The following is a 14,328-nucleotide window of genomic DNA, read 5'->3' on the forward strand; positions in this document are numbered from 1 at the left end:
CGTCAAGGCCAGGCCCGCCGCATATAGAAGGTGGTGCGCGCCTCAGCTCCAGAGCCCGCAGGAAAGATGAACAAGGGGACTGGGATCATGCCGCGTCAATGCGGATTTCTCTCGAGCATGACGGCCCACGATGGGATAATACTACTACTAGCAGACATTCAAACCAATTCACGGGACGGTTCCTCTTGCGATCCCCTGGCCTAATTTAGCGACCTCCACAAGACTTCTGCATCGCCCAAGTGACTTTCTCCATTGGCTGCGATGCGCTTTAATCTCTAACCTTGTTTGGCGTGTTCCTGTTTCAACACCACGGCTAGCATCGACATGTGTGCAGATTAATCTCACCTCGAACCAGCACTTGATCTGTCAAGGACGGAAAAATCCATTCCCACTAATGGCCGGCCTTGGCACGATGCGACGCAATCGTTTCCGTGGTATCCATGATGATACCTACTATAGTAAGTATCCACGGATCGGATGTAACGCGGCTAAAACGAGCTTCTACATGAACATTCACGCGGCGGCACATGGGCATTTTAAACTCTTAAACTCTTTAGGAAAGTTGGAATCAATCGGCCCAGACCAGCAATACGACGAGACTCAGACCCGGCTGCACTTCGGTGCTGACGACCCCCAACGTGGGCTTCAATCTCGAGCTGTTCTTAGTGACCTGCCAAATCTGGAGATCGTGCCCACCAGCGCCATTGCCGAGGGGGCCTTACCAGGCCAGATAAGCGTCTCACAAGAAGGGCATTGCATTCACTAACACGGTTCAGGTACTGGCGACTCCCGTTTGCCCTCCGTAAGGCTGCCCTGGCATGGCAGCCAGGTACCGTCTGGTGTTTAAGCTTGCAGCTGGAAGAGACGGAATGGAACCCTCTCTGTCTCCGCCACAAGAGGGAGCCGCCGCGATGAGACGGTGCTGTATTTTCCGTCACCAGCCCCATACGGCGGACCCTCGGTCGGTCGTTTCGCACGTTTGGGGCGTTCGAGGCGCCGCTGGAATTGAGGTTATCGCGAGAACCCCCGCCGTCTTTCCTCCATCGGGTGCTGTGGCGTGTCCCAGTTGGGCATCTGCTTCTCTCTGGCCTTGCCGGCTTCTGCATCAGGGCTCGTATGCTCGCATATGAAGCCCTCACGACTTCATCATGTAACGTTGTCAGAGGGAAACTTGTTCTTCCACTGGATATCATATCTGATGGAAGGATCCGCCATCTAATAAACGCTTGTGCCCCAGGTTGGCATGGTGTCGTCTAGGCCGGTACGCTAACAAGTGCTCGCCCTGAATTAACGCCGTCCGGGGTTCCTCCAACTTGCCGGACGAGGCCAAGCCGGCTCTGACAAAGCCGGGCCCTGGAGCCACCTTCCGGATTGTCGACTAGGCCAAGTCTTGTTGACTGCCACATCGGGACTCTGCTGTTTCGGCCGAGCTTACAGAGTCAGCTGTTTCACCACGAGCTATGGCGGCTTCACGGACGACCCTGGGAATTATATTGGCCATGTTGGACGTTGAGAAAGGATAAATAGAGATGGCAGCTCCGGCCGTTTGTTGAAGAAGCAAGTTTCCCTCTGGATAACTCATCACAAGCAGCAGCAGCAGCAGCAGTGAAGATCTGGTAATCTTCCCACCGGTCTCTTGTACATATCTTGTCCTTCTGATTGTATATACCACACACACACTCTCTCTCCCACTCTCTCAACCATGTTCTTCAGCAAAGCACTGGCTGCTGCCGGCCTTTTGGCCACTGCTGCTTACGCCGCTCCCACCGCCACCGTCGAGAAGCGCGCTGCTGGCGGCAAGCTCGTCGTCTACTGGGGTGCCGAAGATAGCACCACCACTCTTGCCAACGTCTGCGCCGACCCTTCGTACGACATTGTCAACTTGGCCTTCCTCAGCCGCTTCTTCGCCGGCGGTGGCTACCCCGAGCTCTCCCTGAGCGTCCTCGGCGGCCCCTCCTCCGCCCAGCGCTCCGCCGGTGCCACCAACCTCCAGGACGGCACTTCTCTGATCCCCGCCATCCAGGCCTGCCAGGCCGCCGGCAAGCTGGTCATCCTCAGCATGGGTGGTGCTGTCGACTTCTCTGCCGTCACCCTCACTGGCGATGCCCAGGGCCAGCAGCTTGCCGATACCGTCTGGAACCTGTTCCTCGGTGGTACCGCCAACCCTACGCTCCGTCCCTTTGGCAGCGTCAAGCTGGACGGTGTTGATCTCGGTGAGTAAAAGAATCACGTTCTGTGTCTTGCGTTTCCATCTGCGAGTTGCCTGTTTGCTAATCTTGTATTTTCCGTGATAGACAACGAGACCGGCAACCCCACCGGCTACCTTGCCATGGCCCAGCGCTTCAAGTCCAACTTCGCCAAGGACACCAGCAAGAAGTACTACCTGACTGCTGCTCCCCAGTGCCCCTTCCCCGATGCCTCGGAGCCCCTCAACGTCTGCCAGCTGGCCGACTACATCTGGGTTCAGTTCTACAACAACGGCAACTGCAACATTGCCCAGTCTGGCTTCAACGCCGCCGTCAAGAACTGGAGCAAGAGCATTGGCAACGCCACTCTCTTCATTGGTGCTCTGGCCAGCGCTGCCGACGGCGATGCGGGTTACGTCGGCCCCAACACTCTCCTCTCTGCTTACCAGGGCGTCTCCGCTCTCAACCTGCCCAACATCGGCGGCATCATGCTTTGGGAGGCCCAGCTGGCCGTCAAGAACGGCAACTATCAAAAGACCATCAAGGCTGGCATCTCTGGCGGCACCGGCACCACTCCTCCCCCCACCCAGAGCAGCACTCCCAGCGGAACCTGCTCTTGGGCCGGCCACTGCGCCGGTGCTACTTGCGGCTCCGACGACGACTGCTCCGACGACCTTACCTGCAACAGCGGCGTCTGCGGCACTGCTGGCTCTACTCCTCCTCCTCCTACCTGCTCCTGGGAGGGTCACTGTCTCGGTGCTTCCTGCGGCAACGACAACGACTGCTCTGACCCTTACTCTTGCAAGAGCGGCGTCTGCTCCAACTAAGCTTGGACAAGAGACGAGGCGGCGCGGAGAGCGTGGAATGTCGAGCCTTCTTGTATATACATTAATATCTATAACTTTTGGGGGCACAAAAAAAAAGTGTACAAAGCCCCGTTCTGTTTACATATACAAACTAGCTAAATAAAGCGAATGCATATATTGGATATATTCTGATTCATGTTTGCCACATTGCGAGACAAGACCAATTACTATGACCGAAGCTAGACGTTGAATCTGTCGGATAGTATGCATGAGACTAACTGTTAATAGCTGATGGATTGTCATGTGTCTACGTCTGGGGCCAATAGACAGTCAAGAGACGGCCAAGCACTTGACCGTCCCTTTGCGAGTGGGTATTCAGCCCAGCCCCCGATCTCGAGCATCCCGCAGATCGGTCAGTCTCTCTCTTCTCTGGACCACGCGCGAAGCTTTTCTTTTTACCGACGCTTTGGCTAGATTGGCGGGTTGGGGTTCAGCTTGATTACGCATCCATCGCTTAATCCCTTGCGCGCAAGGCTTGTAGTACGGAATGGGATTGTCGTGGGCTGGATTCGGGTTGGTTGCCAGGATGGCCTTGCTTGTAGACCCACTGGTATCTGCGTTTGCTTTTCCGCGTGGGCGGCTGGTGTGTCATGGAGTTTCGATAGAGTTGTATTGCTCGTATAATGATTATACGTAGGCCGGAAGGGGTATGGAGTATGTATATACACGGGCCCGAGGTCTTGGAGTTGAGGCTGGGGTTTGATAGAGGTCATCTACCTTATCCAGCAAACACTGTACCACTATTTTGGGTCCATCTGGCATTTTCCTCTTTCGTAGGTACTTTGTCGAATTGCATCACCCCTCGAGGTCCTGCCGGAAAGGATGAAACGTTGATCCATTTGATCAGATACAGGTGCCTTGGGACGGAAGGAATCTGGATAAGGTACGGAAAAGTCCCCCTGCCAATTGGGCAGCAGGTTGGGTACCCACACAATTTTCTAGGTATTTAAGACCAATTGGCTAGCCTTCCTTTGTAGCTTTTAGTAGCTTCAATCAGCGTTGTCCACATTCCTTGTACCTATTAAGTCAAAAGTGCCTTCCGGGACTAAGGTAGCTAGGTACCTTGGTGTGCCGCCTAGGTAGTCTGACATAAGGTACTTGCTACATCGTGTATATCAATGAAATGAGCAATAAACGGCCTCTTGCGGTGGGCAATATCCCCAACGAAGTCGGGTCCGCGGCGCGACTGAACACAGCGTCACGCTCAAAGACACCTGACGCTCGCATCCAGCAGCTCATCGATCAGATCAACGAGCATGGCTACGCCATCATGCCAGACGCCTTCCCCCCCTCGATCGTCGCCGAGGCCAAGGCTGAGGTCGCGCGGCTGATGGCGGATCCCGAGATGGTCGGGCCGGCGGGCGAAATGGGCCGCAACACGTTTGAAGGGCTCAAGACGCAGCGGCTGTACGCGCTGGCGAACAAGTCGCGCGTGTTTGACGCCTTTGCGCTGCATGAGGACGTGCTTGCGCTGAACGATTACTTTTTGGATCCGGGGTATTTGGTGAATTCGTTTCAGAGCATTAATATCTTGCCGGGGGAGAGTGCGCAGACGCTGCATTACGATCATGGGTATGTGACGATGGAGAGGCCTCATAAAGCGGTTGGGACGGTGAGTGACTGTGTTTGTTTTTGTGTTTTTTCTCGTGAATCGATGAAGAAGACGAGAGGAAAGGGCTAACTATGTTGCATGAGCAGGGTGTCATGATTGCGCTGGATGATTATAAAGCTGATAACGGCGCAACTGTCATTGTTCCAGATTCTCATTTATGGGATTCCCACCGCGTGCCTTTGGCCGAGGAGACGATTCCTGTCATTATGCCGGCCGGCAGCATGCTCTTCTTCCTCAGCACGCTGTGGCACGGCGGCGGCGCGAATACAAGCGACGAGAGCAGGTTGGCACTGACGGCGCAGTACTGCCAGCCGTGGATCCGGCCGATGGAGAATCAGATCCTGGCGGTGGACTGGGAGAAGCTGGACGAGATTCCGGAGAGGTTGGTGGACATGCTGGGGTATAAAGTCGGGAACCCGTTTCTTGGGTTTGTGGATGGGGGGAGTCCGAGGGCGGCCGTGGCGAGGCTGTTGAGGAAGTATAAGGGGATTGCTGAGGCGAAGCTGTGAGGAGAGTTGGAGTTTTTGTCGTATTGGTGTGTTACTGTATGGTTGTGACTTTATGTTTTCATGACGGGGAGAGTGGTGTTGAGTTGTTATGTGTTTGCAACTGTAGATACAGGGTCGTGACGAAATCGCTTTACATTATTCAATAAACACTCGTTTTTTTTCTAATAACATTGACTCAACCTCTTGTTATTAGCTTGCATGACCAAAGCCCTTGCGCTCTTAACAAGGTTCATTTTTTTTAACAACAAAAAGAAAGCCATCAGGCACCTTGTAATTCGTACATCCCATCCCCCGTCATTATAAAGACGGCTTGAGTCTAGGTTGTGAATTTCGATCCATAACTCGAAGTAGCCAGCAGCCTTGGAGGTAATAATTTTAGACTCTTGATGGGATTTTTGCCTGAGAGCATTTATCTGGGCTCGCAGTTGTCTTGCAGACTCGTGATCCCCGTCTTGAAGGGGGATGATTCGATTCTTGTACATTATTCGTTGGTTAATTCGTAGAGCATTGCCAGGAGCTCGTGATTTATTGGCAGCTACCTACATGTACATGCTAGGATCGGCAACTAAGTCGAGTGGCCTAGCATTTCTCAAGGTGTAATCGAATGCTTTATTGTATACATAATGGGCTGACTGGTAGACCTTGATATAGGTAGTCGTAAAAGGCAGTATCTAATAACCAATTATTGAATCGGGTCGAGAAGCTGTTCCCAATAAATTATTTTATAACATATGGAAGTGTCATTATTACATACCACCAGCCATCACTGCAGGACGGCTGTAAGGTCACATGACCTCCTAAGACCCAGATAGGTCAGTCTTCCCTCTGAAGGGACCTAGATAGAAGTAAGCTTCTTTTTATATTATACTTAGTCCCTTGCCTATATAACCTTTAATATAATAGCCTAGCTGGATAAGCCCTAATATAGTAGTAATTACTTTACTTTACTTTTTTAATACTTTTTAATATATTTTTAAAGTTAAGCTATATAATTAAAATAATAACCTACCTTTAGACCTACGCAGCTATATTAATATATATTAATCCTAAAGGGAAAAAATAATAATTTAGTAGACTTAGTATTTAGTTTATTTTATAAAAATATAAATTATAATTTATAATTTTTTTTTATACTAAAGTAAAAAATTAAATAATAACTTAAGATTTTAAAAAATATATTAAGGCGTTTTTTATTTAGAAAAATATTTATATAATTATTAATAAGCTTAAGATAAATAAATAGCTATAATAATAATAAAAACCTAAAAGTAGTTTTTTTTTTAATATATCTAAAGCTTATTAATATTCTAGTTTAACCTTTTATATAGCTTATGTTAATATTATTAACTATAGTTTTATTTATAAACCTTAATATTTTTAAGCTTTTTTTATTAATTATAAAATTTACTATTACTAAAAACCCTAAGCTACTTTTATTTATATTAATAAAAAAAATATTTTTATTTTTAAAAACCTTTATTTTTATTATAATTAATTACCCCTTTTTCTTACTTTTTATAATATATTTAGCTTTTTTATTTATTTTTTTTATTTTTTTACTATTTTTATTAAATAAAAAAAAATAATATTTATACTTAACTTAAAGCTTATATTTAAGAATAGTTTATTAATAGTAGTTATTTATAACTTAACTCTTTAATAAGTTTAAAAACTTTTCTTATTTTTTACTTTTTAATAATAAACCCTTAATTTTTATATTTATAACTTTATAAATATTATAGGTTTTATAATATTTATTATAATAAATAATAAAAATATAAAATATTTAAAAATAATTATTTATAAACTAAAAAAAAAAAAAACCTTTAAATACTTTATTAAAAATAAAATCTTTTATATAAATAGCCTTAAAATAAAATAGCTAATACTTATTAAAGTAGGCCTCTTTAATAAATAATAACTAGCCTTTAGTTATAAATTTTAATTTATTAATAATTTTAAACTTTATAGTAAACCTAAATAAAAAATACTAGATATTTATAATATATTTATAAATAAAATATTTATAAAATATAATATTAATATAACTAATATTAGTTAAGATATAACTAAGTTAATATTAAGAACTAATACCTATTTTTATAAAATAGCTTATAATAATAACTATAGTAGTAGTTTAAGGTATACCTTATTATAAATATTAAGTAATAAAAGTAGTAGCCTTAAATAATTAAATAGCTATACTTAATTATATAATAGTAGTAAAGTAAATAGTAATATAATTTATAAAAAGATTAATAATTAATAATATTAAGGAATTACTTAACTCTTTAGGTTAATACTTTATTATCCTAAGACTAGCTAGCAGAAACCTTTTATACTAAAAAATAAATTAATACTAAATTACTTAGAATAATTAATATAGGGATAAAGAATTACTTTTTATATATTAACTTAAATAATAACTAGGGATATATAAGTATTAAAGAGAAAGATAAAACTTATACTTTATATAAAATATTAAATATTTACTTAACTTATATAACTTTATACTTAATATATAGTCTTTAGGTTATTAAAATATATAATATAAAAGGGAATATAAATATAATAATTATTATATACTTCTAAGGTTATATTATAGTTTATTATTAATAATATAGCTATTTTATTAAATATTTAAAGCTAATATTCTTATACTAGATATAATATATATACCTATTTTAGTATATATTAGCTAGTTATAATAGTTAATTATAACCTATAGTAAGAATACTATATTATAGAATATAGTACTAGGGATTTTATTCTTTTTAGGAAGTAATAAATATAAATAGTTTTAGTTATTAAATAATAAAATAAAATACTAATTAATATAAAACCTATAGGTATAAGAGGATATTTTTTATTAATAATTTTAATATAATTATAAAGTTATTATAATAAAGGTAAATAACCTTAAATATTATTTTATAAAAAAAAATAAGTTTTCCCTTTAGGAATATATTAATAAAAAATTAGCTTTATATAATAAAGTAAGTAAAATAAATAAGGATATAAAAGCCTACTGTTTAATCTTAAGTATTAACTTAGTATTAGCTAAGTTAATAAATATTAATAAATAATATATTATTATAAATAAAGTTAAATTTTAGCTTATAACTAGGGAATAGGTAGTATAGTAGGACTAGTTAATATAATAAAATAATATTAATTAAAACTATACTTAACTATAAAAGATATAAAAGGCCCTACGAGAGCTATAAGCTAGATTTTCTTATAGCTAATAATTATAAATATATATTAGTTATTATTAAAATAATAACCCTTAAAGTAGTTAATAGTAATTAAAATATTTTAATAGGTGTTATATATAAGATTATAACTGCCTTAACTATAAAGGCCTTAACTAAGGCACTATAGTTATTAAGTATAATATACTAAAACTTTATAAAGGGGACTAAGTATATTATTAAAAGTAGCTAAGGGACTGTCCTAGGGGTTATATTACTTATAATATAAGATTAATACTACCTCCTTAAATTACTAAGGTATAATACTTTTTATAATAAAAGTAGTAATATTTAAATTATAAATAATTAAATAAGATAATACTTAAGTAAACTTTAGTAAAAGTATATATAATATTTAGTTAAGAGTATAAAAATTTTATAAATATTAATAAAGATAAAGGAGATAATTTATAAGTAAAAGTAAATAACTTTTATTTATTAATAATAAAGGTTTTATTTAATATATTTAATTTAAAAAACTAATAAAGTAATAGTTAACTAAGAATATTATACTTAATATTTTTATAACCCTTAGTAAAGTAATAAATAGCTTTATAATAGCTTTTAACCCTAATCCTTTTATAATTATAATAAAAAATAATATAAAATATTATATTAAGTACTTTTTTACTTTATTATATATTAATTAACTAATTTAACTAAAAGAGGTAGTTATAGTAAATATATTAAGAAAATTATATAACCTAGGATATTTTAAATTAGGCTTAGAGAATAATAATATTATATATAAATTATAAACTTATACTTAGTTATAAGTAGTATACTATAGGGCTAAGACTTATACTAAAGTATTAATAAATACTAACTTACTTATATTTATAATTAAATATTAATATTTAAAAAAGTATTTTTTTTTATATAAAAGTATTTACTTATAAAACTTAGTTTATATTAGTAATATAGAGGATAAAGGCCTTTAAATTTTTAATATAGCTATTATATAGCTTTCTTTTTAAATTAATAATAGTAGTATAGTTTTTTTTTAAGTAGTATATATATTAATTAATAAGCTATTTTATAATTTATTATTAGGGATATTATTTTTAAAACTTAATAAATTAAATATTTTTTAAGGAGAAAATATAGTAATAAATTACTTTAAAGCTAGTAAGTAACTAATATTTATAATATACCTAATAGGTATTATTTATAAATATTTAAATTACTTATACTTATTATAAGTAAGTTAAGACTTTATATTACTCCTTAGTAAAGGTTTTAATATATATATTTATATATAATAAGTAATCTTTATCTTAGTAAATAGTTATATTATAAAATTATAAATATTATTAAACTTAATAAAACTAGCGCTAGTATTACTGCCTAATATAATAGTAATAAAATAAAAAACTTATTTACCTTTAGTTAATTTAGGTAATACTTTAATTTATATATAAAAATAAATATATTTAAGATAATTATAAGCTATATATTTAATTATAAATATTTAGAGTTATTTTATTAATAATATAGTTAGTATTACGCTAATAAACCTTTTAAGTAAAGAAAAACTAAATAAAAATATTAAAAATTAAAAATATTTAAATAGATACTTATTTTATATTATACTTAATAATACTTTTTATATTAATTTAAAAATAGTAAATATTTATAATACTTAGAAGCCTGCTTAATGTTAATAAATTTTAGTAATACTTTAAAAGTATTAGAAGCTATTTTATTTAGGGTTAAGCTGCTTTAAAAATAGTATTTAAATACTAATTCTTTTTAAGCTAGATGTAAATATTTTTAATTTTTAATAATAATTTTATAGCCTATTCTATAGAAATTAAAATATAATAAATAAAATCCTAGATCCCTTAAAGAAAATTAATATAATTAAGGATATATTACTTAGTTAGCTATTACTTATTTTATCCCTAGTATTTATTATTTAAAGGGGTAATAAACTATAGTTAGTTATTAACTTAAAATATATAAATATAAAGCTTAAGTTAAATATATACCCCTTATTAAAATAAGAAAATATATTATTATTATTATAGGGTAGTATAGTTTTTATAATTATAAACTTAACTAAAGGGTTTTTTTAATAACTTATAGTAAAAGAAGATTACTAAAAGATTTTATTTATTACTTTATACTAAGGTTATAAAAAATTTACTATTAATATAATAGGTCTTATAATAAGCCTAGTCTTTTTCTAATACTAAATAAAGTTTATACTAAGAAACTATTTATAGTAGTTTATATTAGTATATATAAATAATATTATTATATATTTATAAAACTTTAAGAACTATTTAAAATACTTAAATATAATACTAGGTATTTTAGTAAAGTTAAGATATACTATAATATTAAAAAAATATTATTTTACTTAACTAAGCTTAAAAGTATTAGAATACTTTATATTTAAACTTAGTTTTAATATATTAGCGGAGAAAATAAAGGCTATATATTAATTAAATATACTGCGGATACTAAAGGACCTAGAGGGCAGCCTTAGTTTTATAGGCTATTATAAGAACTTTATTATATAATACTCTATTATTATAAAGCTATTATTAAAGTTAAAGGCTATAAGATTTAAACTTATACTACTAAAAAACCCTAAATAAGTAATATATATAACTAAAGTTAAACTATTTTTAATAAAAAATAAAATAAATAGTATTAATAAAAAGAAATTAAAATAAAATATATTATAGTAAAATATATAATATATATAAGAAATATTAAAATATAAGCTATATAATATAATAAACCTAGTATTCTTAGACTACTTCCTCTTATTTAAGCTATATATAAATAAAAGTAAAGAAAAAGGTTTTAGGGTAGCCTTATATTAATAATAAAATAGGAAAATATAGCTTATTATATTTCTATTTTATTTACTTATTTTTATAAAATAAAATTATAAAGTAATAGAACTTAAGATAGTAGCCTTAGTCTAAGCGTTATAAAAGTTAGTATATATCTTAAACTACTTTTAAATATATATTATAATAAATTATATTATAATATAAAATATTTTCTAAAGTATTAGCTTATAAAAACTAAAGGGTAAGTATTAGTTAATAAATTAGTAATTATATTTAAAATATTAAAAAGGCTAGATTATAATTAAGTATTATAAAAGAAAGAAATATATTAATATAAATATATTATTATATTTACTAATTAATAAAATACTTTATTAAATATTTATTATTATATATTTATAAGTAAAAGTATAAATAAGCTTAAGGGTAAAAAAAGTTATAAAATTACTTTAGAAAAATATAAGTTTAGTTACTTAAAATATAACCTAAAGCTAAATAATAATAAAGGGGGATATTATAATTCCCTAAATAATAGTGGATAATAATATAAGCTTAGAAGTATTAATAAAAGTAGCCCCTGCTGTATATACTTTAATAAAGGTAAATAAGGCTATATTTAAGTTTATTTTTAAGTTATTTTATTTTTTATATAAGAACTTTTAGTAATAAATTATAATAGTAATATTAATAAATAAAACCTTCTATTATATATATAATATTATAAAAAACTAGTTAAAATAAAGAAGTATTAATACTTTATTAAACTTTATATTATATAAATAAATATTATTATTATATTATAATATAAAGGATAATTTATGCTTATATTTACTAAATAATATAGTAAAGGAGGTATATTAACTAGTATATAATAGCAGAGTATATAGTAGCTTATATATATTTTATAGAATTTTATAATAAATAGTTTTTTTTTATAATATAAGAAAATAAATTATAAGCTATATTTTAAACTATTTAGAATATTAAAAAGCTAAGCTAAGATAAGGGCGCTTATATAAAGATATATAACTAGTCCTAATACCGTAGACTTCTTTTTTAATATTATACTTAAACTTTATTATAGAATTATTATTAATAAAGGATAACTTTAATACTATTTTAGTTATTATAAATAAGTTTACTAAGTTTATTTACTACTTAGTAGAAATAATAACTTAGATAGTAAAGAAATAAGTAATAGTATATATTAAAAGTATATACTTAGATTAGGAATTTCTATATATTTTTATATATAATATAAATCTTAAATTTATTTTATAGCTATAGTAATTATTATATTATATAATAGGTATTAAGATATATATTAATATTATATATTATTAGTAAGTAAATAAATAAATTAAGAGAATAATTTAAGCTATTATTTTAATATTATAGACTTTAGTAGGGAGTAAATATAATTAATACTATTAACTAATAATTTTACTATATATTATATACTTTTTTAATATTTTTATATATTTTATAATAATATATATAATATTTAAGTTATTATATAATAGAAAAGTAATTTATTTTTTCCTTTTTTAAAAAAAGGCTAGTATTATTAATACTTATATAAGGAATTACTAAGATATATAGCTAAATATATAAAATACTATATAACTTATTATAGCTAAAATAAAAATATATTATAACTATAAGTATAATAAACTTTTAAAAATTAAAAAAAGTAACCTAGTGTATATAAGGCTTACTAAACCAGGGGGTATTAATTATTATTTTTATAAGTAAATAAAACTCTTATATTAATAGGCTAGACTATTTAAGGTTATAAAGTAAATTAGTAACCTAAGATATTAACTAAAACTGCTTAATTACCTATAATAAAAGAATAAATTTAGTATTAAGTATTTAAAAATATATCCTAGCTTTAGCTAATTAGTAGAGCCGCTGGGATTATTATAAACTAATAGTAGAGAAAAATTTATTATTAAGGATATTATATTATAATATAAAAAAGGAGATAAAATAAAATATAAAATTAAATAAATAAGTTATTTAAGTATAACCTAGGAATTAGAAGTAATATTAAGGCTTAATATATTATAATTATTATAAGACTTTTAATTTTAATAATTATAGTTATAGTAGGTAAATAAGGTTAAACTAAGTAGAAACTAGCTTTACTGCCTTTAACCTTATAGCTATTAGTTAATTATTAACTAAAACCTTTTTTATTTACTAATTAATAATAAAAACTAGGATAATAAGGAAAATTATTTTACTTTTTATTATTTTTATTATTTATTTTTCCTTTTTTTTTTTTTTTTTTTTCTTTTTTCTTTAACTTTCCCTTAACTTTTTATAATATATAATATATAAAAAAACCCTTACTTATAATAATAATAAATAACCTAAGATAATAACTTAGTAAGAGTTTTTAAACTTAATATTAAAGTATTTAATAATTATAAATATTAAATTACTTAAGATAAAGTTAACTATAATAAACTTTACTATAGGTATAAAAGACTATAAAAATATTATTAAAGTTTTTTAAATATATTAAAAGTAATTTACTTATTTAAATAAGAAAGATTATATATAGTTTATAATTATTATTAAGGAAGTAAAATTTATAAATATAACTAGCTTTTATATCTCCCTAGGCTTATATAATATATATTATATAATATAAAAGAAAATATTTATTAATAATATTATTTTATAAATAATATATTTAATACTTTAAGTATTTTTTAATAATAAAGTTTTTAATACTTTTATTAATATTATTAAAAAGAAATTTAAAAAAATAATTATTAAAAACTACTTTAAGGAGTATAACTAAGTATATTAAAAAATAGGATAAATTATTATACTTTATTATATTAATAATAATAACTAAAATATATTTTTATATTTTTAAAATCTTATATAATTTAAAAAAAACCTAAAATACTTATTAAAGAAAACTACTATTATTTATAAAAAAATAGTAAAATTTAAAATTATAAATAATACTAAAGGTAATTTAATAATAAATAATAAATTATTAATAAAAAAATATAAAAAAATTAAAAATATTTACTTAAAAGTATTAAAAATAATTACTTTAGTAAAAATA

General features: G+C 30.9%; 2 protein-coding genes across 2 annotated transcripts; both read left to right on the plus strand.

Moving 5' to 3' along the window:
* Positions 1-1,702: 1,702 nt before the first annotated feature.
* Triagg1_7487 (CAZyme family GH18) lies at positions 1,703-3,013 on the plus strand (the record flags this gene model as incomplete). Its single annotated transcript, XM_062902227.1, has 2 exons — positions 1,703-2,213; positions 2,295-3,013. The coding sequence occupies 2 exons, from the start codon at positions 1,703-1,705 to the stop codon at positions 3,011-3,013; spliced, it is 1,230 nt and encodes a 409-aa protein (XP_062753544.1).
* Positions 3,014-4,175: 1,162 nt separating this feature from the next.
* Positions 4,176-5,173, plus strand: Triagg1_7488 (uncharacterized protein; the record flags this gene model as incomplete). Its single annotated transcript, XM_062902229.1, has 2 exons — positions 4,176-4,664; positions 4,751-5,173. The coding sequence occupies 2 exons, from the start codon at positions 4,176-4,178 to the stop codon at positions 5,171-5,173; spliced, it is 912 nt and encodes a 303-aa protein (XP_062753545.1).
* Positions 5,174-14,328: the final 9,155 nt, after the last annotated feature.

This window comes from Trichoderma aggressivum, assembly GCF_033847375.1.
Source record: "Trichoderma aggressivum f. europaeum strain CBS 100526 chromosome Unknown scaffold_033, whole genome shotgun sequence".
NCBI classification, from domain to species: domain Eukaryota; kingdom Fungi; phylum Ascomycota; class Sordariomycetes; order Hypocreales; family Hypocreaceae; genus Trichoderma; species Trichoderma aggressivum.